Below are 26,286 nucleotides of genomic sequence, written 5' to 3' on the forward strand. Positions count from 1 at the left end.
AATTTATTCTTAGTGAGGGTGACAGAACACTTGAACAGGCTGCCCAGGGAGGTTGTGGAGTCTCCTTCTCTGGAGACATTCAAAACCTGCCTGGACACGATCCTGGGTAGACTTATCTAGATGTTCCTGCTCCGGCAGGGGGATTGGACTAGATGACCTTTTGAGGTCTCTTCCAATCTCTAGCATACTGTGATACTATTGTCTCTCATTCACACGCCAATTTACTATCGAAACTGGACAGTCCAATAGCAAAGGCCTGAAGAGCACAGAGAGGATAATTATAGTCCAGAGTGAACACATCTTCTGCTACACGACCAAACTGCATCACAATGTAGTCAGCTGGGGAGGAAAAAAAAAAAAAAAAGAAAAAAAATTATCCAACAAACCCAGAAATTAACAATTTCGTAGCATAGCAAAGAAAAACCACAACCAAAAAACCACAAATGTCTGGCAGTTCCAAATGTATGTGGTTGGTGTTTCCATCCCTTCTCACCAGAGTGGCCTTGTAATCTGCTCTCTAGACTGACTATTATTCTAGAGATTATCTTTCCTTCTCAGAACCAAAGCTTGAACTACTTTCTCTTGCTAGCCTGAAGATACTGTACAGTCCTTTCCTTTCAGGAATCTTGCATTTACCCTCTCTTTTGCTGCAGCTACGGACAGTAGTGTCTGCACCCACCCCAGAAAAAGGGAGGCCTTATATAATTTTCTTCACAGCTGAGAAGTCCCCAGTAATCCTGAGCCGATTTTCTGCAACCAATCTCCCTTTTCCAGGAAGAGTGTCCTATTCCTTCCAAACCTCATGAAATAAATAGGGTTATCCCTGTTTGAATAAGCCACACACACTCTACCAGACTCTTACGGTCATTGTCATGCACAATCTGGAAGTTCTTCACCGAGGCCTGAGTGACTCTGCCATGGAAGTTCAAAACATAGGATTGAGTATCATCATTCCAGACTGGAGCTTTGTTGTGCAACTCAATGAGGTTCTCCAAGTTTTTGTTTTGCCATTTTGACAGCAGACTCTCATGTTCCTGTTCAGAACAAACACATTTATCAGATTTGGAATGGCTCTGCTTTTGATTACTGCCTCTCTCATGTGTGTGTATTCTGTCACTCGATGGTCATTCCCTGTTTAATGAAACACAATGACAACACTTAAACTCAGTCCTACTGAAAACTTCTTGCAATTACCAGGAAGATACTTTAATGGATTCCCCATCCAAGCATTTCTTTCCACTCAATAAGCTATCACCATATTTCCACCCAAACAAGAAAAAAGAGCAAGAGAGAAGGATGTGTGTGTACCGGAAAGGGAGCAACTCACAGGCCAAAGGATGATTGTCATCCTGCTGGCAGGAATCAGAACTGAGTCTCACAAGTTTTCTCTGATCCTGTTGGACCCAACTTTCATTTCTAACAATCTGAACTTTGAAAAAAGGAAAATAATCTACAATTAACTGCATAGTGCCAGGACCTGGGGTGCTTCAGTAGAAAGTCCAAAGGCTGCAGCAGCCTGCGTGTACGCCTTAAGTAGGTTAAATGGGTCTAGTAAGTAATGCACAATATGAAAAGCAGAAAAATAAAACCAGAAAGATACAAAAAGAAGGTAAGACAGCACAATAAATCCAACAAACAATGAATTACAAGGAGCTGTAGTGTGAAATATATGATATATTATTTAATTTTAGAAGTTCTGCAACAAATAAATTCCAATAACGTATGCTAGAGCTCCCGAGAAAAATAATCCAAACTGAAGTTATTTAATGTGGAAAAATTATCAGAAAACACCCCACTGTGCAGATCTGACTGATATGGCTATAGTAAATGTTTTTAGTATACAGATACAATACTGGATTTTTGAGGATAACCTAAATAAAACCTAAATAACCTCCAATCTGAACCATGACCGAACTCTGTAACTCACATTTCGTGGACGTATTGGAATTCGCTTATGATTCATATTCATTCCTGGAATGATCACAGACATTTTTCTGGGACCCTTGAATCCTAACACATTGGTTTCCTGAAGGACAAGGAAAAACATTTTCAGTAAATGAGATACTTCATCTCAAAGAAGGAAAGACAACAAAACTGAACTTGAATCCACATTTATATTGTTTTTTGGAGATCTGCTAGCTACAACTGTAGTAGCAGTTATCTAAATGAAACTGTGTTTTAACCACTGAGAGCAGCTTTCTGTTCTATTTTGAGAACAGTGTTAAGACACATATTACCTAATTTAGAATTCATCAGTTATCCTAATGAAACATTTATAACAAAATCACAGAAGTGCAATTTCCAAGCATAATTTTGTCCATCTGAGGCAAAACCAGGCTAAAATCTTGTTTGTGAAGAAGCCTCAAATACGATAAAAGACAAGTATCTTTGACCTGAGACTATGTTACCCATACATCACCATTTAGGCTAAAACGTTCCTGAAAAAATGAGTGACATTCTTCTTTAGGTGTTTTTATTTGTGTTTAAGAGCATACCTACACTTTTCTCTCAAATCTTGCCTTTTTATAAATGATTAAGAACAGACCCCAAAGGCACACAGTTCAGCACTGTGCAAGCTTCAATCTTGAGCAGATTTTTCCAGAGTACTGCAGGAGACAGCTCCAAGTAGATTGAATATAGAAAACAAAGGGGAAAAAAAGGTCTCGGCATTCCCAAGCCATCCATTCAATAATATCAACCAAAACTCAACGGTCCATTTAAAGTGTTCGGTAACAATGTCAGAGATAACCTTTAAAATTCCCAGAGGCCAAGTAAAAAGTAAAAATCTTTGGAAGTACTGAACTGATTGATAGAAGTGACACTGCTTTTTCTAACACACTAGTGCATTTTGCAGGCACAGAACAGAGGTCTTTGGGTTGCAACCTCTACTATTTTGCTTCAGAAAATTTGGGGCACATATGCGAATGAGAACACTGATTTTATTGATATATAAACTTTATGAACTTCTTGTATATGAAAGTTCAGAGATCTGAAAAAACAACTTTGTATTACCTGCTGTACTCATTCAACAGCTTGCTGTGTACAAGTAGGTAATAACAGAAGAATACTGTATACAAAGAAAATAACCTGACATGATACTGTTATAATAAATGATACTGCTCACAGGCAATGATTTTTTTTCCCCAGGTGACATTATGGTTAATGGGGGGAGGGGTGGGAAATCAAGATCATGCTCCGATAGGTTAATGCACCTTCACATTTTTGTGTCGTACCTGTGATAAAAGCAAAAAACCTTCCACTTCACTATCCATCATTTTGTAAAGAACCTCAAATTTTATTCAAACTTCAGGATAGGAACATGGAACAAACAATGTTCAAGGCCAGGCTGGACAGGACTTTGAGCAACCTGGTCTAGTGGAAGGTGTCCTTGCCCATTGCAGGGGGTTGGAACTGGATGAGCTTTAAGGTCCCTTCCAACCCAAACCATTCTATGATTTTATGATGAGAACCCTCACATAATTCTAGAGCATCCACAACTGCCACCCTGAAGCCTAGACCAAGGTGATCCTCAAAACCAGACGAAAGCATCTCTAGGACAGACAGCTATCAAATCATGATATCCCATGGAACCATATCCTCACTAACCACAAGCTACTACTGAAATAATCCGAGCTCCTTCCTATCCACCAAAATGCCTTTGGTTCTGCAAAACAAAAAAATAACTCTACTTCACAGGGTACTCCCAGTTAATTCTTAGTGTCCATCAAATACCAGCTGGGCAAGAGGCAGTTCATGCTATGGCTGGCTCCACGTAAAGGATGTGCTGACTGGCCACATGCCACAGGTCAGACAAGGTTATCAGGGTGTTAGTTTGCATCTCTCTTCCTCCCTCCCTCCCTCATCACTGATTTGTTTGGGGTTTTTTTTGTTTTTTTTTTTTCCATCAAGCGTATAAGAACTTATCTTTGAAGCCTCTGTCCTTTGTTGTATCTGGTTGAAATTGGTCAGTTGGTTCCAAAGTTAAGTGGGGAAGGCTGCCAGGCAGCATGATTTTGTAAGCCCTGTTTCCTCTGTAACCAGGCAACAAAGAAGAAAGGGGCAAAAGGGGAGAGGCACTACTTACATAACAAATAGCTGCAAGCTCCTGTCTTGTATGAGCCTTTTCCACTAGACCTCGTGCCTTGAGGGGGCTAACTCCACGGTCATAGACTGTAAATTTTGTTCCCATGAGGTTTGATCTAATGTCAGGTTACAGAAAGACAGAAAAAGAGAGAGGTGTCAGTGGAAAGTTTTGTTATCTTCTGAACGTATTTGTACAGCACAGTGAAAACACTCATGTCCTGCCATCTGAATCTTCCAATTGCCAGGTCAGTAAGGAGTGCCCACAGTAAACTGAGCCTGAACCTATCCTGGAAAAACATCGAGCCAGAATTCCTTATGTGAATTGCCACGGTGAGTGGTAACACTGAAGAAAGGTTGCCAACTCAGGTGAATACAGATTACATTAAACAGGATGATGCAAGTCTATTCTCTCTGAATTGACACCAGATTGTTATTCATATCCCCAACTCAACTAAAATGAAAATCCAACCTCTCTTGTCTGTAATTTTCACCTGTGGTTCTTACCTGAGTTTTCCAATGAAGCTTTCCCCTTCTCGGGATAAATCAGTTGGGTCAACTGATATGAGGTAATTGGATGCTTTGCTCTTTTTTCGTTTTCGCCCTGCAAGAAGGAATGTCTGCAAATACAAAACTTCAATCAAGACTGGAGCTTTGTAAGAATGCAGAAGCATTGCTACGCATCGCATTGCTATCCAAACTGTTCTCTCTCCATTTTTCACATCAATTCCCCTTTTTGTTCTGTACTGATATTACTGTCTCCACAGTTCTGGTACCTTCCACAAGTGCACACCCAGAAATCCTATTCCTTTGATCAGCTCACTCAACAGTGTAGATTTAATGCAACTGTCCTTTCTAGTCTTCCCTCCCTTTCTGTGGAGCAGCTCCATCTCCCTTCTCTTCTTTATCCTTAACATTTTTATACTTTTCAAAATTTCATCTTTCATTGTATTATGGCTTTCAAACCTCCCAATTCCCTCCTTAGTGCCTTGGCCTAATATGAGCTGTCCTCATCTGCATGCTGGCTCTCCTCAGCTGTTGGTCTCTTACCAGAAGCTTTCCCTTACACAAAAAAATATTCTGTGGTACGAGTACGATAGCCAAGATATTCTGCTGCTTCCAATACCTTTCTGTTGTCATCCCTTTCCAGATGCATGTAGTAAGTAGGGAAGAGGCCCCGGTCCATTCCCTTCTTATCTCTAGTGATTCGACACTTGACTGTAATACCACGGGGTGCAGGGTGTAATGCAAATTCCTCCAAGTTCTCTACTTCTCCCAGCTGGGCATCTGTTGGAGGGGATGGACTACAGGAAGCACCTGTTTCCTGTGGGAAGAACCATCATATTAGCAAATTAATACAGATCAGAGGCTCTGGTATGGCCCAGGAAAAGAAAGGTCTTTTAAAACAGAAAGATCTCATGTCTCAAGAAGATATTTTGGGAAAAGGAAGTTAAATGAGATACCACCCATATTTCTGTGAAGAAAGTGCCTGCAGCCTTTTACTCTGAGGAAAAATCAGCCCTCCAATGAGAGGGGAGAAAAAGTACCCATTAACCAGAGATGAGTGAATTGTGAAGAAGGGGAAAAAAATGGGATGAGTCACTGCAAATATTCTAAGCAAAGAGCCTCTCTGCTCTTATAATCTCACTCTGTGGGAAATCAGGCAGCATGATAAGCTGGACTGATGGATGCTGCAGTAAAGACAGGCCAGGATTTTTGTGACTGAAACGAGCACTGAGATTATGTTGGTTCAGAACAGTAGCTGAAATAGCTGATGGTGGAGCCGTCTCAACTAAATGCTGGAAGAACCTTAGAACAGTGTATATACTCAGGATGCAAGTTATGGTCACTGATAAAACTGGAATTCTAATTGAAATCTGGTATAAGTCATTACAGTAATTTTTTTCTTAGAGGTAGCTGAATCCTGTGTATTGCAGAACCCAGGAGAGTCCTTCCTTATTGGGCTTTGGAGTTGATGGTGGTGGCTTATCCATATTCTTAGATACAGCTGGTAAGAAGTATGAGTGATTACAGACACACAGAGACACAGACAGACTTGAAATTCACTAGTGGCTCTCACCTTCCCCTGCTACAGCATCCCCTACCTGGTATCTCCAGTAGCTGGCAACCACAGCCCAGTCTCCCAAGTAGCCAACACCCAGATCTCAGAATCAGAACGGTTTGGGTTGGAAGGGACCTTAAAGCTCATCCATTTCCAACCCCTTCCACCACCACAGGCAGGAACACCTCACACTAGACCAGGCTGCTCCAAGCCCCGTCCAATCTGGCCTTGAACACTGCCAGGGATGAGGCAGCCACAGCTTCTCTGGGCAACCTGTGCTGGTGCCTCACCACCTTCATTGTAAAGAACTTCCTCCTAAAGTCTAATCTAAATCTACCCTCTTTCAGTTTAAAACCATTCTACCTTGACTATTCAACTCACTATTTCAGGATATAACTGATATTTTATGACTTCATATTCCATTTATTCAAGCTTACCTGAAAGCAAATAAAGTCTGAACAATTCAGAGAAACAGTTTAAAATACTTTTTGTGCATGTTTATAATTTATAATATTTTTATAATAAAATTTATAATTTTAATGTCTCATTAATTTCTCCTGACACTTCCCTGAGAAACCATTACAAATACATTTTTCACCCCCAGCACCATCTACATTTGTATTTTAATATGAAATAGACCTACACCCACTGAAAGTCAGAAATAACTTGACTAGCCTAAGTTTGTATGAGAAGGCCCATTCTTTTCTAGAGTACAGAACTTGGACAGCAAATAAAGCTTTTGCATATTAGCTGAAAATGCCTAAGTAATTTTTATGGGCATACAGTATTTTTTTTCCAGAGGAATCAGAGTCCTAGCATGTATTTACTACCAAAAAATAACTTCACAAAAAAGTAACAGTAATAGGGACACAACATGACTTTACATATATTTAATACAAGTATACTTTGAGAACATCGTAGAAGATAGTTCCAAGCCAAACAGAAGAAAAGGCCAAGCTTCAAGTACTCCAAAGCAACTTCTTAAACACACTTGATCAGATTTTATTGCCATTTTGCAATTCTTGCAACATTAAATCTTGCTTAACTTTATAAACTGAATAGCACATTATTATTTTTATATTATTCTTAGAAGTTAATCTTAAATATGTGACCACTGCACTGGATCAGGAACAGAGGTAGATACCAGCACACATTTCACTATTCGCATTATGTGGGAAACTCTCTTACTGTTAAGATGAAAAAGCTGTTTATGCCACACAAGAGATAATTTACTGCATTAAATGCAGCAGCCAGAAAAGTTACTTGCTATGAAGCACCTGGCTAGCATTTTGAGAGCAGCCTAACGGCATCAGTTATTGAAATCCAAAAGATCTGGGAGACATACATCTAACACTTTTGAACAATTAAGATCTCCTACCCACACAACAAGTTTTCAAATTGCTAACACATGTTTTGAACAGAAAGGAGATGAAGTGTTAACCTTTAATTAATACTTTAAGCTCTATCACACTAAATATGAATATTTGATCTATATTATAATCTTCATAATTTCTTCATTCTACTTTACCACACAAATACACTCACATTGGTCTTTTGAATAGTAGCATGGACTTTTAAGCCTGCCCAAACCCTGTGCCCTTCATGTGATCACTACCTCAAACCCTGGTTCTTCCCAGGTCTCTTCAACTCACTGGCTAGTACAGTATGTAGTTTGTCAGCATATGTATGTACATATGTATCTCTCTCACACACACACACACACGAGAACATTCATAAAAGAAACAACATGACAGGAGTATCATGCAGTAATGAGGCACAAGGCTTCAACAGACAAGCGTACTGTCTCGCAGCTGCTTACATGCATCTGGTGCCTTTTACTCCCTTTAGCCCCTATTTTCCCGTGCTTATGACTTCCTGATCCACCTTATCCCCTTTCTTCTTCCTCTTCCCTTGCCCTAATCAGTCATGAAAGGTTTCTTCCAATCCCAAAACTTTCTGTTCCATCCCAAAATTCTGTTCCCTCTTACATTCCACAATAAATACTATAAACCTTCAGGCAGTAATCCCTCTTAATTTTGCATGGCATTTCAGAGTTTCTGAGTCATCCTGGTGGCTTTTACACCAGAGACAATGGCCTAAACTGTCCCCTTTGAGAATCATAGGAGTAGCTGACTCACTGTGTTCCCATCTCCACTGATTAGGCTACTCAGGTTCCCCTGCCCACCACTGTTCCTTTAGTCATTACTCAGTCTTTGTGTTTAGCTCAATGGCTCTTCAGTCAGATAACCTGACAATCATGACCTTCCTCTGCCTTCAGGGATTAATATGCTAGCTACTGTAGTTGCAGCTACTATATTTTAACACAGTGCTTAAGGGGTTAGTACTAAAATCAAGCATGTGCCCAGCCCTTATCAGAAAACAATTTCAAGGCACTTACTGTGAAAGATTTCACACTGGTTGCCGAGCTAGGCCTCTCAGTTTCAGGATATGATGAATCAGAAGCTGGTCTCTTACTAGCTTCTTCCTCTTCTCCATCCTCCTCATCAAAATTTAAACTGCCTGAAATTCCTGTCAAAATAAAGCAAGTAACCTCTGAAAGGAGATGTCATGAGTTCGTGGCATCACTAGTTCATATATGACATTTGCATAGCTAGTCACTCTTAATTAATTTCAGTTGATTTAATTAAAATCAACTCCTGATTTTCCTCATGTGCCATATTGCTTCCCAGGACTTTTAATTCAAAACCCTAGTGACATTTTGCAGCTGTCATCGTGCAGATGATTAAACAGTTGTCAGTCTTTTACAAATATTTATTTAAATGATATTAAATGATGTAGCATACTGCTTAATATACACTGTAATTGAGTTAACTTTGCCTATTTTCACGTAAAAAAGCCAGGTCTTAAAAAATGAAGGAAATCCAGATGAATATACTGACACCTCCACTGTAAACTGGACTCCTTACAACTTACATTCTTTACCATTTCCCCTTAGTCTTATACACACCGAAATGAAGCAGGACAATTTTTCTAGAAGAGCCCCTCCTATTCTTACATCAGTAGCAATAACCCATGTCTCATGAACACTACTGATGATTTTGTTTTTAAAACAGAAGTGCAGTCTGAGTAGTTCCAGGACTTATTTAACCTTAACCTAGTCACAGCTATGTAGAGGTGACTGTAGGTATATAACTAAACTCCCGATAAAAACATTTTAAAGAATGTTTATGTGTACAGAAGCACACATAACTGCTTGGTGCTTACTTGGAACTGTGTAATTTTACTCTGAGATTCCATTCTTTAATTTGGCTGTAGAATGGAAAGCACATAAAGCACTACAGAAAATAAACACACTGAATTATTTTCCAAGAGCAAATATTATAACACTACTCCAACATGGCACTCCTGGAAGTTCTTTATCTCAGATGAAATAGAAAAATGTAGTCTTAACAACTTGTCAGTAAGCTTCAAAAGCACATTTGGAAAGAGGAAAGGCGTTAACCTTAGTACTCAGGCCAATTTCAGAATTTACTGTTTATATTCTATCTCTACTATTTTCCCCTGAAGTTTCTGGATATACTCTCCTACCTCCTTCCCTAACTCTTACATTAATGTTCCTATCCATAGGTAAGAAGCTGTTGCATCTGACAACTGAATGGATGTATTTCTAGATGTGGTAGTACCTTAATACCTAAACCATACTGGAAACGTTCTGAGAGACATGCTCAGCAAAATAAAAATAAGCTGTGCACTATATTAAATGCTAGCCATTATTCTGCTGCAAAGTGCTTAGGCTGCATTCAACAAAAAAGGTTTCCTATGGTACTGGCAGACAGAGATGGACACTCCACTGGGAAACTACTCAATGGCATATAGCTATTGAAACTGTTGATTATGACAGCTTCTGACTCAGGAAAAACACCTTTCCTGGTGTTTTTCAGAGCCTTGAAAAAATCTTTGTCTATTATCAACTCTTAATGCCCATCAATTCTTAATGTCAAGATAATGCCCATTATATTACCTCGTTTCTTTAAGATTTCTTGCAGATCTGGCTTGCCTGCTGTGTCTGTTAGAGCCTCTCCATCATTTTCCTGATCTGCATTGTCTTCTGTTTTGGAAGATCCAGCAGAGAGAGTTTGGAGCTTGGTCCCCAGATCTTGCACTTCTGATTTCAGGAAAGCAGCTGGTCCATCAATACCTGCAGGCCAAAACAGAACAGAATGCTCAAGTATACTTTTGTGGCTAAAGACACATGCCAGGATGGTTGTTATTTACATCTTCCTTGCTCAATCATCCCTTTAAAGTACTGATGTCTTCTTGTTCGATTTTGATCAGAAAACTTGGAAGGATCCAGGCCTGACTGGTACAGCCAGCCTATTACTTTAAACATTCCAGACTTCAGGTTCTCTATTTATAAATACAGCCACTGTATCTACTTTTTTACAAGGGCTTAAGCAGTTAAAATGAGTTGTATTTGTCATGCACATTGATATATTTTAATTTATTTATGGGCAATTCCTCTATTTTCTTTTCCTTCATGTTCCTCGTTTGCTCCTAAACTAAAAAGTAAGTGCTTTACAGTGCACACTGCAAGTAAATTTGATAAAATTATCTACAGGCACAGGCAGAAAAAACTATAAACTATGCCCTCTTTTTGGCAGAAAACAAATTTCCACATTTAAGCATGCAATACAGCTGTGCACTGTCCCTAACTGGTGGAGATGCCTTGATGTCAGGGTCCGGCCTTAATACATTTATATGGCACACAATATGCAACTGCAGTTTCAGCTTTGGATTTCTTGCTTTCCCACTGTTTTCCTTCTTAAAACTTTACTGCTTTATCTAATCAGATTTCTGACATGTTTACTCCTGTTATCACTTCTTAACAGAATTTGTTTGCACTGACAAAGCTTCAGAATGATGTAAACTAATGAAGGAGCAGTTAGTTTTTATTTTTCTTTCTTGTATTTTCAGTACTACTGAAGTTTCCTAACTTAGAAATTATATCAATCATTTTTACTTGAAATGTCTTTCAACAGCAGCCTTCTCCCACTTGATTTTAATCACATAAATGCTACCATCCATCATCACTTTCCTCCCCATCCTATGATCCTGAAAGACACCTGGAGAACAGAACATGAAATCATTCAAATCATTTTTACATTTGTTTTCACCTCACACCCTGCCCCCTCAAAGTCTTATCTCTCAATAGAAGATAGGATAACGTGTTTCCAAATGTGATCTTCAAGCCAAGTAACACTGGTTTGTTTGGGTTTTTAAAATTCTACTCTATTCATTAATTCCCTATTAACAAAATTGTGGTATTTTAACATCCTGCAGTAACATGCATCTCTAAGCCTTTGGCTAGTTCCTGTTACTTTCTTGATGGTCTGTTGTGATCCATGCTCTCGAACTACACTTCCAGGGGAATATACAGATTTCATTGCTGCTCTTTTTGTTTCACCGTGACATGGAAAACTTAATGCTCTCGATACCGTACTTGTTTTCACTTTTCACAGAATGGTTTCTATTTTACTGTAATGTTTGGAGATCACTAAGTTACTGCCACTGCCTCTGATGTCACTTTGTGCTTGTGACTTTCTGGACTGTTATAGCTTGCTTGTCATGTTTCAGTTGTCTTCCTGAAGCCCACAGGAAACAACAGAAAAAACCCAGAAAAAACCTAATTCAGTATTCATAAGAATTTTGTTTTGCTCTTGTCTACTTTATCATTCAGTCATGAGTATACCATGATGAAAAGTACAGGCTGTCACTACTGGATTATTTCCTTTTTTTTTTTTTTTATCCTACAGCTTTGTAAGACTCTCTTACACTGGGTTTGTGTCTCCCTACCTTTATAGAAGTTCCTAACCCATTTCTACAAGTCTTCTTAGTCTAACACAAGGGAGATGTTCTTCAAAGGCACATGAAGATTCTCAGCTATCACAAAATTCAAGGTAAGGTTTTTGGTTTATTGCTCAACCATACTCTCCTACAGTTCTTTTTTTGTACATATAAAGGTATGTAATCAGTCTTGTTTATCACTTGATCACTGTCACAGCAATGTGGTGCCCATCTGCAACATAAAGTCCATGCACTGGTATTTTTGGGAACATTGTTCCAACCAGGTTGATTACTTACCGTGTAAAATAACATCACTGTGGAAAGGGGTAGGAGTTTTTACTAAAGGAGTCTGCTGCTCGTACCCTTTGGGCTTTGACCTATGCAGCTTTGCCTCAGGATTTGGCTGCACCATCAAAGGATCAAGACGCTTCTTCCTCTGCTTTTTCTCTAAAAGAGCTCTCTGTGAAATAAAGAAAAGGCATGACATAAGGACCACATTCAAAGAGGCAGCTATTGGTGATATTTCATTGGTGACATTCAGCTCAGCTATTGGTGATAAACACGTCACTGATCAGGATCTCCAATACACCCAAAATACTCTTGTAATCTCTTACAAAAATCCTAGGCGCATATCACTTTGTCTTTGGAGTGATCCCTGTCTCTGATTCTCTGTCAGTGGGGATGGACGCCTGCTTGTTTTCTGATCTATCATGAGAGCATCAGCAGTAATTCCTTTCATCCAGTCTAAACTGCAGCAATCCTTCACATATGTAGACAAATTCATCAGTCATTTATAATACAATTTGAAACAGTGAGGACTTACAAAAGAAATGCTTTTTTGTGTGTCAGAAGCTATCATCTTAAACGGAGAACTCAAAACAAATAGTTCCCAGAAACCAATACTAAAGAGATAAGACTTGGAGGGGGCAGGACGTGAAGTGAAAACAAATGTAAAAAAATACAGTCATTAAAATAGGACTGATCTAGTAAAAGGAAAATTCATCTACCTTGCAAAATTTTCCAAGATACATATATATTTGATGTTTATGGTTTCCTAGTAAACAAGAACAGAAACAACTGCTGCGGCAGCAGGAACTGTGATGCTATGAAGCTATGACGGCATTAACGAAACCTCGTGTCAAAAGCACCCTACCAACTGCATTCAGAAACAGGCTTCCAACTTCCCGCTCTCCACCCACAGGGAGGTGGCAGCATTACACTTTGAGCTGCAAGTGCCGCAAAAAGACACGGAAACGCCTCTAGCGCCGCGTTCGTAAGCACTATCCGAGGAGCCATACGCCCTCTGTTCACGGAAAGCGCAGTAGCCTGGATAAAAGCGTCCTGGCCGGCATAGCTGGCCCACAGATGGAATTTGATGTCATGAACTGTGAAAAACTGAGACCCATAACCTAATATTTGACAAATGCTTGGCTGTAAATGTTTTCTGTGTAGGAGACAAGACAAAACAAATCAAAATACGCTGGAAATCCTTCTCAGCAGCAGAGATCTTTCTATAGCTCAGGGAAACCTTTTCTTTTCCTTTAATGCTTAAAATGGATAATTCTCTACAGCCTTCCTTTTGATACATTCCTGCATTGTGGTGAGTCAATCCCAATTAAATGAGAGACATAAGAAAAATAAATATACCAAAGAAATCAAGCAGACAAGCCATAGCAAGGTTGACTTAAACTAATGAAAGCCATTAAAATCTTTAAAGAAAAATATTCTTGCCATAGCAATGAGTTCTTGTTTGTGTTCTTAACAACTCCTATTTCTCAAGTCAAGGCTAATATTTATTTTCCTGTACTTACTTCAACCAGCTTCAACACTATCATTTACCTGATTCTCTAGTTTCAGCTGTCGTAGTTTCATGGTTTCATCCTCAAAGATGCTGGGAAAGGGAAAGAAACAAATTTGCATTATAAGAGCACAAGATATTCGCAGGCTACAACTTCACCATCAAGACTTTAAAACAAGTGTAAAACATCTATCCCACAAGAAGACCAAGTTACAACACATTAAAAAATAAAACATACATTATATTCTGTCACAAATAGGACCAAACTGTAGCTTAATCACCTTAGTAAACCATTCTGAAAATATTTTGTAAGCAACAAAACCTTCATTACTGATGGACGAATTGTAGTGAGGTGGGCTATCTGAATTTATACCTGAAGGATTAACACAGTTCAAATCAATTCAATAAAGTCCCTGCTCCATAAAATACCCAATTCCAAATTAACTCAGATTTTTAGGTTCTTGGAGTTAAACCTACACCATTTTCTCCTGCCAGAATTCCCAGAACTACAGTTAATACCTGCATCTGTATTTGCAACACCTGATACCTGTTCCTAGAGATGAAAAAATGATTTGACTATTTAAATTTTATAGATAACTTTCATAAGAACGCTAGTTTTTCATCCTAAATTGTGTTCCACAGAGATTTCCCATTTCCTTTTGCATGATAGTGAATTATTACATAAGCTTTGTAAGTTAACCTTACAAAGGGGGAAGGCTAATTGGCAAGTAAGCACATATTCTGCCTACCAAAGCTGTGCACCTTCCTCCTACACAACTTTGACAAAGACCTCTCTGGCAGTGAGAAAGCATCATGAAGAAGATAATAGGAGAAACAGACAAACATTATATGTTTTATGATGGCATGCAATAGAGCAGGGCTAGCCACAGTTGCAATTTAAACAGGAAATTCTCTGTCTGGTCTAGGTGTGTAGAAATATCCAACCATGTGAAGTCACAAGCAGGCAGGCAATGCTGAATATAATCCAAACAGGGAAAACCAGAGACAGAGAGATGGGCTGGAGTTTCTGCAAAACACATGCCATAGGAATTGGATCACAGCAAATAGAGCTAACGAGAAAGGACTCAGAATCCCCTTTACTCCTAGTAAAACCTCATTTGACTCAACTTCCAGGTAAGCAAACAACAGATCAGAGGTCCTTACAGACATACTATGCCAGCCAACACATCCTGTGCTGGGAGGCTGAAACATGTAGAAGAAAAAATTTTGTATACACACAGCTTATATACTCTAAAATTGATGCCTCTTGCCCAGCTACTGGTATTATAAAGCACTGTTATTACTGCCATTGCTTTTTACATTGCAGCTTTCCTTATTTATTTTTTTTTCTTCTCCTAATGTATTTCAAGCATCATCACTTAGGAGGTCTAGGACCTTGAAAACACCTTGCTTCCAAAACCTGGTATTACTCCTCATGTGGACCAGTCGTGTAGCACATTAAATTCAAAGGAGTCGAGGGCCTGGAAAAACTGTTTACTTTCTTGAAGAGGGAATGAGAGGTATTGCATGTCCCTACAGCAACAGTTACGGTAATACAGTTGTCTTCACCTGAAAACATCCACAGTTTAAGAAAAAAAACATGCAGAGACACATCTACTGAGTGCAGCAAGATCCATTAGTTGCCACATAAAACTTCAACATAAAGTAAAACCGTGACGTGCTTTTTATGAATGCTTGAAAGCTCCACTTAAAATCATAATTAAGAAACAAAGGGGAGGGATATTCCTTTCCGTTTATTTTCTTATGCCCACTGACTTAAGAAATTTGTTAACAGTAGTCAAGTGTTTCTTACAAAGCAAGCTATGTAGCTCTTATCAATACTAGATTTATGGACACATTCTTATATAATTAAAACGGACTACAACGATGTCTCCTGTAGATACAAGCTTGAATCTGTGGTTTTATTGCTTTTCCTAACAGAAAATTGACTAAATTTCCAGGTCTTCCTTCCTAGAAGGATGGCAAAATGCTGAAATATGAGGACTCATATACACGTCTTGCAGAAATCCTTAATGAAAATTATTTTCTACCCACGCTGGAATAAAGCTACATAATGTCAAAGGCAGGTCTAAAGGTCCGTGGAACGGGACCGTAACACAGACTATACAATGTCCAACCTCCTACTGCCTAACCGAGACTTGGGCATGGTTGAAACGCATAAAGATTCTAACAGGTCACAGAGGTTGATAAAGTAAAAAGCAAGCAGTGTTCTCTTTTACAATTTACTGTTAAACACAGACCAAAATCACCTTGTAGCAGGCCACTAAGTGAAAGCAGTCACCAATTCTTCTCATTATAAACTGCAAGGATCCACACAAGGAACAAAATTAAAAGAAACAAAGCCACAAATGAGCACTGTGGCACTGTAAATAGTGCTAAAAATACCCCCAAAGTAAACCCACTATTTTTATTCACTCCTCCTGGGACCTACCTTCCAGCGCTTGGTCATTGTTAAGGTGTAAGGTAATAACCAGACCAAAAAAATCTTCCCACACATACACACACTTTACACCTTTTTCTACCCCCCACAGTGGGTTTGGTGTTACTACAGACATTACAGGAAACGCTGTGCTAGTCACTCCAACAGCTCATCACAAAGGAATGCAAGCAGTGTGCTGATACAGCTGCAGGCTTCAAATGCAAATCCTCCTTCAGATGGACTTACTACGCAGACTTGTACATCCAAGTGCTCTTTGAACATGCCCACGTTGAACCACTGTGCTCTTAACTATGGCTTTTTATTTGAAGGGGTTATGTGTAGTAGGAATTAAATATCCAGTAGGAACAGGAAAAATACTCTGCATCTCCATGTATGCAACAGTGTTCTAAACACGAAAAAACCTCCCCAAAACACAACCACCAAAACAGTCACCCGTTTACCTTTGATAAATAATAACTGAAAAAATCCTGGTAGCCTGTCATGATCTTCCTCTTCCCAGTCGCTGGAGCGGACTATACAAGACCCTGCCCCTGACTCCTCTGCTATATTCACCAGAACTCTTAAGGTCTCCTGTTAAAGCTACATGATGGGTAACGGACACATGTCAGAGAGAAAGGAAAAATGACTCGGAGTGTAATGTAGAAGTGAAGAATAATTATTATCTAGGATACAGAATAAAAAAGAGTGTGTGAACAACTAGCTACAAGAAACACTCAACTGAGAAGATACAACAGTATGTCTGAATGTGAACAGCAACACATAAAGGGGTTCACAGATCCATTTGTCCTCACAGATCCTTTTCTAGATTCAACAGACTAACATGAAGCAAAATGTTTTATTTTTAACCCTCACATTCCTGCTGAAATCAGAATTAAGTCTTCTTCTCATAAGCAGAAATTAAAATGTTACAATAGGAATATGAACGACAAATTTATTATGGTTGTTTTTATTTGGTCTTTCCTAACCATTTTGGGAATATCAGACTAGACACAGTGAAGAGATAACTTTAGAGGTCCTTAAATTTTTAGCTGTTTCCATTGCTCTGCTTCCTTTAAAGGAACTCAAAGCCACAGTAAACTAACATCATTTTCATCTACAGATATTACAAACTTGCCAATACATTATGTTCCATTTCTTACTCATGTAACTCCTTTTTCTTTTGCAGGACAGTTTATTAATGTGGTGGCAGTAGTTACGTCTCTCAGCAACACTCCCAGAACTTAAGAATCAGGGAATGAGAAGGATGTGGCTTATGGCACACATTTTTGTCCACTAGATTTTATTTTTAGCTGTAGAAGCACAAGTAAAACCAACTTCAGTAAGAAATGAAGGGGTTTTCACTCAACTCTCCAAAGAACTTTCCTGGGAACTACATCCGAACTATGGCTATGAAAGAAAACAGAAGCTGTAGAAAAGAGATCATTTGAAGAAGAATTCTTATATTTTAAAAGATTATACAATACTGTCTCTGGAAAATGGCTGACAAACAAAATTTATCTGTAATGCACCTTCCAATCCACAAAAGAGAGGAGTCCCATCTGCTTTCCTTGCAACAGACACAGCTCATTTCTGGGAAAGGGAGTAACACAGAACAATAGTAGTGAGGATTATCAGTGTTTTCTGCCTTCCCCAAGGCAGAAAAGCAGACTTTTTTTTGGCAAACATGGAATATTCTTTCCTTTATAATTAATTTAACTACCAGTAAGTCTTTCAAGGTAAACTGGGTTGGCTATAAATTGGCCATAAAATGTCACCCCCATTTTTAAGTGACACAGGTTGCTATGTAACAGTTCTTATAACAGCATTTCAGTTATAAATTATTTTCAAGCAGTTGACAGTTCAACAAGAGCAAGTTTTAACCTCTGTCTGGGTTTTTACATAAAGAATGCTATCTCCCAGTGAAATCCGTTTTACCTTTGATTCCCTCTCCTAAATAAACATGCACAGATTCCTAATGCCAACAGCGTACTGTTTTGAGAAAGGTTTCACAAAATTCATTTGGCATGATTTTCCACCTGCTGAACATATTACGGGAGCAGTGACATGGCAGCAGAGAACACTATTTTGGGAGCAATTCTGAATGAGTGAATATATTATCATGAATAAAGATTGTCTTGGATATGCTTTAATATACAAATTATGTCCCACATGATACAAAATGCATAAAACATCGCAGATTATTTGAAAAGTACTAATAAAACCAACAAAACCTGCCAAATCAGGGTGGGGAAGCAGAAAGACAAGCATCCAGCTCTGCGTGTCTTACTCCACTGTAAAATACACCCAAATACTCTAGGCACTACATGTTCCTGACAGTAACTTGTAGCAACTATCTGAACAACTTACAACTTACTCAAGAAGATCAAATGAAATACAAAGGCAAGTTAGTCCTTTAATACACTTGCTTCTACCTACCTCTGAGTTTAAAAATGGAACTCCACTGTAATCAGGTACTTTTCTTAAAGGCCATGCTTTAAATCATGCCAATCCTAACCAACACCCCTGCCCCCCCCAAAAAAAACCTCAAACCAAAACCCACCATCCTCACCGCCACAACAAGCTGGCATTCTGAAATATATACAACTTTTTTCTTTGTATATATATATATATATATATTCTTTGTCTATATACATACGGATATGTTTTGCCTTTATTGTGGCAAAACAGCTACCCAAACAACTCAAGAGTAATAGGAATACCATGCTGAAAAATGGAATTCAAGCTACAGGAAAAAAACTATTAAAAAACCATGAACAGGTTGATAATTATTTTTGTTGGCTAAAGCCAAGAAAGCAGTGAATTTGATCCAAACCTATCTTTGCAGCATCATCTTCTCCAATAGTAAAGTGAAGCCTACCTGAAAGTAACAGGCTGTTCAGGTTAAAACAGTTCAGCAAGAACACACTACATCTGGCCTGAAGGAGCTTTTCTGAAAATTTATCCATTTTGGGGTGACTAATCACCTGCCAAATGTAACCAGGTAGATAATGATACAGTCTAGTACTGACTGACTGCAGCCAAGTTAATGCAGAAAAGAGCATTTATCAGTAAAGGAGATGCAAGCTTCTCTTTTCTTTATGGGACTTGTTCCAGTGATTTTTGTCAGGTAAACTGAACTTGTGTAGGCCAGGTGGAACAACCACTCAGAAATGGCTTTGGTTGGAAAGGACCTTAAGATCATCTAGTGCCATGGACAGGAACATCTCACACTAGACCATGCTGCCTAAGGCTCTGTCCAACCTGGCCTTGAACACTGCCAGGGATGGAGCATTTATCACTTCTTTGGGCAGCCTGTTCCAGTGCCTCACCACCCTCACAGTAAAAAAATTCTTCCTTATATCTAACCTTATGTATAAGTTTGAACCCATCACCCTGGGTCCTATTCATTACAGCCCCTGATGAAGAGCCCCTTTCCAGCATCCCTGTAGGCCCCCTTCAGATACTGGAAGGCTGCTATGAGGTCTCCACACAGACTTCTCTTCTCCAGGCTGAACAGCCCCAACTTCCTCAGCCTGTCTCCATGCAGGAGGTGCTCCAGCCCCCTGATCATCCTCATGGCCCTCCCCTGGACTTGCTCCAACAGTTCCATGTCCTTCATGGAATCCCCTCTACCTTCAGTTTCAAAACAGTATCCACGGGAACACAAAATCCCAGTATAAAAATATCACCTCACAAATGCAACGGGATATACTCTGCACCATTATATACCTACAGAAGTACACCTTGAAATAAGAAAATTTACCATGTCAGGAGATTGTCAGGTGGTCTAAACAGGAACCTGCTAGTAACGTAACACAGAGAAATGAAGAGTCTGTTGGAGAAAAGTTGAATTATGGTAAAATAAAGAATAAAGCATATGCTCTCTTATGACATGCCTTTTCCAGAAATGGATATACGGTATCTTGGTGGACAAGTTGACCATGAGCCAGCATTGCACCCTCATGGCAAAAGTGGCCAACACCACCTGGACTGTATTAGGAAAAATACAGCCAGCAGGTTGAGGGAGGTGGCCCCATCTCTCTGTTCAGCACTGGTGAAACCACACATGAAATCCATGTCCAGTTCTGGGCTCCTTAGTGCAAGAACATACAGACATACTGGAGCAAGTCGATCAAAGGGCCACAAAAAATAAGGGACTGGAGCATCTCTCCTACAAGGAAAAGCTGAGATAGCTGGGATTGTTCTGCATGGGAAAGAGAAGGCTCAAAACTTTTCCTGAGAGAGTGATCAAACACTGGAACAGGTTGCCTAGGGACGCTGTGGAGGCCCCACTTTAGCAAATATTCAAAATCTTACTGGACATCATCCTATGCGAACTGCTTCAACTGACTCTGCTTTGAGCAGTGGGGTTGGACCAGATGATCCCAAGAAGCCCCATCCAACCTCCACAGTTCTGTGATTCTGTCCATTTGGGTTCTGGAGATCACAAGGTAAATGAAGATAGTTCACAGGCTGAGGTAATAAACTAGATGACAGTAAAGAATATAGGCTCTTACAAGAAAATGCAATAGGAACACAAGTGTCATGAAAAAGTTAAATTCTATTCAATGTTGACTACTGTACTGCTTCAGAGTTCTGTATGCCATTCCAAAACTGACTCACCAAGTACCAAAGATTAGCTCCTCCTATTTGGAACAAGGGAACACAGCAATGAAAATAAGCACACTCTGGAAAAAAGCTAGTAGATCTTACATCTTTACTATAAAGAGTACAAACAACAGCCTGTGTCATTCTCTACTATACTATACTGGGAGAACAGAAGTAGATTCTGTTTTCCTTAGCCAGAAAAGTCTCAAGTAATTTGTTACCACATATTTCAAGTGAAAGCAGTACTATTTTCCTGAAAGGAAGGCCAAGAGAAGCCAGAAATCCACACAGGCTATTTGCTGTTAATGCCACCATGGATGCTGGAAGGATGGCACAGAGGAAGGCAACCATAAGAATATGCACAAACTTACCTTTAAGTGTGTAGCCAAACAGGGGGGTTTAAACTGGGTTCTTATTACAATATTTGCAAGGAAAGGGACACAAGGAATCTCCTACCAGCACATTGCTTCCGGAGTGCACAGCTGGTGACTCCTTGAGTAAAAACTCTTAACAACCAATACAACTGCAGAATGCTATACTTCCAAAATCTTGTTTATTCAGGTGAATTTATTGAAACTTAGGCTTCTGATAAGGAAATAAAAAAAAAAGAAAAAAAAAAAAAGGGAAGGGGGGGTGGAAAGAGATGTTTATTTCATAGGTGGAACACCAGCTTTCTATGTAATGACCTCTCAACTACACAATCCAAATCCCGAGGGTCATTTCATTTCTAGAAATTGCTCTACTGAAGGAAAGAACAAAGCAAGATCCACAGGGGCTTAGAATTCTGACCCCTATGATCTTCTGTTTGTGAATTACATTGCCTGTTACTTTTGCTGACCTCCTACCCCATTACAACATGAAACCAGTGAAATGTAAAACAGGTGCCATTCTCTCCCAACAACAAAGTCAGCAGTTAGACTGCACACAGTATGCTTAACCAGGACTAGATAACAAAACTCAAAGTTCCATGAAATATCTCACTTCATGCCAAAACTTACACTTGTTTTATAGTCTTTGAAACTAAAACGGGGGAAGGAACATAAATAACATTTTCTGAACTGACACCTGGAACTGATTGTGGACTTTTAGTCCCACATTGGTTTTGGGTTTTTTTAAATTATTTTATTTTTTAAGGATTGAAAGGGGAAGCCATCAAAGAGGTAGAAACAGCAAAATTTAATTTCCATACCATACCAGGTGACTCAGCAATTTACCACTGCTAGACTTGGATTCTTCTTTTTCTGCCTCAGATTTCACATAAGGATGCTAAATGGGTAAGGAATGCAGAAGTGACCACACACTTCTGTAATAATAACACACAGTTAAAGCTTAACAATCCACAGAATGTATGTTTTAAACAATAGTAGGAGCAAGTTTAAATGTTCTTGCAGTAGTCCAAGTCAACTGGCACATCAGCAAATGCACTTGGAAGAGAATTAATCCCATGACCCAATTACAACACAATCATCGGTTTTATGTTGGAGATCACCCAGCTGTCCATCAGTGACAAAACAAGAGTCTGGAGCTATCCTGGTGCAAGTCTAGTTGCAGAAAGTTTTTGCACATTCAAAGTCACAATTTTGTTAAAATCAGGGCACTGGTCACTCCTACAGATGCCATGCCAACAGTGGCTAGAGAAGAAAACAAACAAACGGCAGCTGAAGAGAAAAATAATGGTTGTGTCAATTAAGTTCCATAAGAGATGGAAGAACTCACCAGAAACTGAATCAACAATTCAAACAAGGTTCAACTTTGAGACAAGCCTTTCACTGTTTAACAACTGCAGTTACCAAGAGCATTTGGGAATTTTAGTTGATAGGTTACACCTACAGTGATGCTTCCTTTTCTCTCTTGCTACTGCTATCTACGCCATAGGAAGTGAGGCGATTCCTTCTTTCATTAACACTGACAGCAGTGGCATCAAATTGCAGTCACAAAACGTTTCATTTTCTCTTGAAATTCTACTCCTAAGAATACATCTCAACCACATTTATAAAATATCTGCATTTTATCAATATGCCATTTTGGACAGATTTCTTGGTTATAATGTTCAGACTTGAAACAGATGAAGCAAATAAGATACTAAGCCAATTCCCTTTCATCTAAGAATAAAATTTGCAGAATTATAAAACCTGGAATTTACAAAACAGTGCTTGCTAGTTGCAACAAGGTCACCTGTGGCCAAATAAAAATACCCAAGGCTAACAGAAGAGCTGACAGGCTTTTAAACACAAATTTAAACTTGTCTGGATTACAAGTACAGCTAAAAGCATTAGAAAAGTACTTTGTCTTTTTTTTTACCCCAAATTGTAATTATGGTCCATCTGTATAAAACAGTCAAGCTCACAAGCCACCAAGACTCCTGACAACTTCAACTACTCTACTTTCGAAACATGGAAAAGGCTTTTGGCTGGACAGCAATAGATAAAATTACTTTTGAACCTTTAATAGTGCACAGGATCATAATCTTTTGAAAACTGAACTATTATTGGCAACACGCTCTTTTTCTTCATTAACTTTTGCAGACACTGAGGAAATATTCTATAGTTGCTGAGTTCCCAAACTGAAAACCACTAACCAATGCATGTCTAGTCACCAAAGAAGCATCCAACTTACATGAGGGACTGCTGTGACTCACACCGAGGTTTGTAGTCTCTATAGATTCAGTCAAGATTTTTGCCCCTTGAAAATGATGGGTTTTTATATATGACAGCTGCAAGTCAGAAGCTGAATCACATTTGGAAGCCAGCATGTGGGAAGCTTTAAGTATTCCTGTATACCATATAATGAGTGTGCAAAAAAGTGAAGTTCATCAGCCTACAAGATTCTAAAATACCATAAGAACCAAATTTCTTTCTCAATATTTTAAAACCTTACAATGATTTAGAATTACTTTTATCTGAATGATTCTACTGTATTCAACATTATTAATTTCATATAAAGTCTCAAAATGGACTTTCCCAAATGAGGAGAGAAGGTATTGCACTTATCAAAACTATGAAATAGCACTATCTACCCTACATTTTTTAAAGCATTAAGACAGTTATATCATGTCTCCCTGACAGTCAATCAAACTTTAAAATGAACTTGCAATTTCAGTTGCAGCCACCTCAAACAGGAGACAGGTTAACACAATGGCACAGTTTCAAGGGACAATCTGTTTCAGAGATGGCTGACCTACAGCCAAGACCTGTCTCCCCACAACCAGGTATCTCACAGCACATTTACAAAACTATACACATTTAGTGTTGACTTGTTCGCTTCATCTTTGTCTATTAGAAGTAAAATACTTTTTATATCTTTGTCGTGGTTCACGAGTCAGGCAGCTCGTTCGCTCAGTCCCCCCCTTCTTTCCCATAGTAAGATAATATGTATTTTACATATTGTTCAATAGTAAAGGTACTCCAGCTCAGGTGGCATTTTTAGACTTTACAGGTAGTATCTTCATTGCTATGAACTGCCAGTTATTATGCATCACATTTCTTTTATCTACACAAACCACTGTTTGGACAATTCATAATTATTTTGCCAAGCAAGAGTTCCAATGACTGAATTAATGAGTTATGGATAATTTTACTGTTCTCTTCTCCGAAAAAGACTATCCTTCTTAAGAATACAATTTTTGTCTTACTGCAGATTACAATAGTGCTGTTGAACATTCTAAGTTCAGAGTCAGACCCCTAAAAATAGGAGGCCTTAAGGATCTATTTAAAAACTTTGTACCTTTATTTAGGTTCATGTTTTCTAGTTCTCTTACTTTAACCACAGAGACCAAGAAACTTAAGTAAATGTCCTGGTGGTGTTCAAGGCCAGGTTGGACAGAGCCTTGGGTGGCATGGTTTAGTGTGAGGTGTCCCTGCCCACGGCAGGGGGGTTGGAACTAGACGATCTTAAGGTCCTTTCCAACCCTAACTATTCTATGATTCTATGATTGTTTAATAAAATGGGAGTGGGAAGGAAGCACTACTACATGGAACTGCCGTTGGTGTTAAACTCTTTCTGTGGGGCAACCATAAAAGCATGCAAAACAAGCTTCTTAGCAGAAAGAAATTATAATAGTACAGTTGTTACAAGTAAAGCAGCATCATTTCCTGTAACTTCAACTTAAACTTCTAATAGCTGTGCAAGGAAATCTATGTGTATCTGGTCTTCAGTTTTTCAACAGGTGTTTCCAGAACAGTATACAAACCTCAGCGTTTAAAGTCTGCATAAAGAAGTCATCTTCTAATGTTTCACAACGCATTTGATGGAGCAAAGCAATTACAGGACCCCTTTCTAACTCTATTGCCCCTTTTCACTCTCAATTAAAATTACCAACTGTATGCCATAAGTAAATACTGTTTCTTTTCTACACTATGCTCATTACAATTGAACTACTCGAAGTTTAGGTTTCTCTCTTTACTTGCTTCTCCTTTCCCTATCCAAACACCAGAGGTACAAAAGGTATTTTTCCTGTAATTTTTTTACAATCATACTGTCAAAATTTTCACTGCCTGCCTATATCCTCACATTTCACTTCAATTTCGGATTTGAGCTATTTCAGTGCTACAGGCATGATCTCTTTCCAGAACACCTTCCCCAAAGCTTACAGTTCCTTTCCCTTCTTCCTCTTTTCTCCCAACAGCACACAGAGTTACCTGGCTACGTACCCCAAGACCTTCACGAGGAACAGAAGAGCAGCACAGCACTGCAAAAAATGCATCACAGCTACACCAGAAACAGGCAGACTTGACCGAAACCCACAAAAGCAGTTCAGTCTCCACGTAATCAAACAACACACGAAATCCAACGGTTTGGAGCCGAACACCTAAACCGAGCGGGTCAGACACCGCTGCTGCCCGCAGGACTCGGGTGTTGTCAGGGCAGCGACCCCCTCCTCCCTCCCCCAGCCGAGCAACCCGACGCTACCCCACTCGCAGCAGTTAGCAGCAGCTGTGGCAGAACACAGGCCCCGCTGCAGCCGCTCGGCTCGGCTCGGCACCGGGCGCTTCTGCTGACGCCATGTGGGGCAGAGCTGCGCGCAGAGCCGGGCATCCCCGGCCCTTTTGCTCCCGGAGACACCGCCACCCTGAAACCCTGCCCGTCAGTCGGAAGATGCAACCGGACCTCCCTCACTGATCTGCGGTGCCGGGCCGCAGATAGCTCCGCTGGGCCCCACTAACACTGCCCTTCTCACCTGCCGCCGGCGCGGCCACCGCGGCCCCTTGCGCTCTCCATTCCGAGCCCCGCCGTTACTATGGGGCCCCTGCCACCGCGCCCAACCCCGTTCTCACCGCTACCCGTGGCAACGGAACTCGGTACTGAAGCGCGGCGCCATTGGCCGGAGGCGCAGCACGCGACCTGCCCATTGGCCACGGTGCCACTCAGCGGGGAGGGACGAGCCCCGCCCGTGCGCAGCTGCGGAGCGCAGACCCGCCCCTTCTGTGTCGGTTGGGGCGGGCCCTACCGTGTCCTGCCTACCTACGGGACTCGAGTTAACAGCTACGATAAGCA

At 39.8% G+C, this 26,286-nt stretch overlaps 1 protein-coding gene across 2 annotated transcripts; it reads right to left on the reverse strand.

Annotated features, from left to right (window-relative positions):
* Positions 1-201: 201 nt before the first annotated feature.
* Positions 202-26,235, reverse strand: TULP3 (TUB like protein 3). 2 transcript variants are annotated; one of them, XM_061360663.1, is made up of 11 exons: positions 25,970-26,235; positions 13,787-13,838; positions 12,245-12,407; positions 10,125-10,301; positions 8,541-8,671; positions 5,207-5,404; positions 4,588-4,700; positions 4,085-4,199; positions 1,928-2,026; positions 845-1,034; positions 202-339 (listed from the first exon to the last, which is right to left on the reverse strand). In XM_061360663.1, the coding sequence occupies exons 1-11, from the start codon at positions 26,008-26,010 to the stop codon at positions 206-208; spliced, it is 1,413 nt and encodes a 470-aa protein (XP_061216647.1). In that variant the 5' UTR covers positions 26,011-26,235; the 3' UTR covers positions 202-205. The 2 variants fall into 2 exon arrangements, with proteins under 2 accessions (XP_061216647.1, XP_061216636.1); XM_061360652.1 differs by having other exon boundaries at positions 863-1,034; positions 25,970-26,203.
* Between the last annotated feature and the right edge of the window lie 51 nt (positions 26,236-26,286).

This window comes from Neopsephotus bourkii, unplaced genomic scaffold (assembly GCF_033783945.1).
Source record: "Neopsephotus bourkii isolate Nb327-2 ecotype Australia unplaced genomic scaffold, CSIRO-AGI_Nbou_v1 NB_107, whole genome shotgun sequence".
Classification (NCBI taxonomy): domain Eukaryota; kingdom Metazoa; phylum Chordata; class Aves; order Psittaciformes; family Psittacidae; genus Neopsephotus; species Neopsephotus bourkii.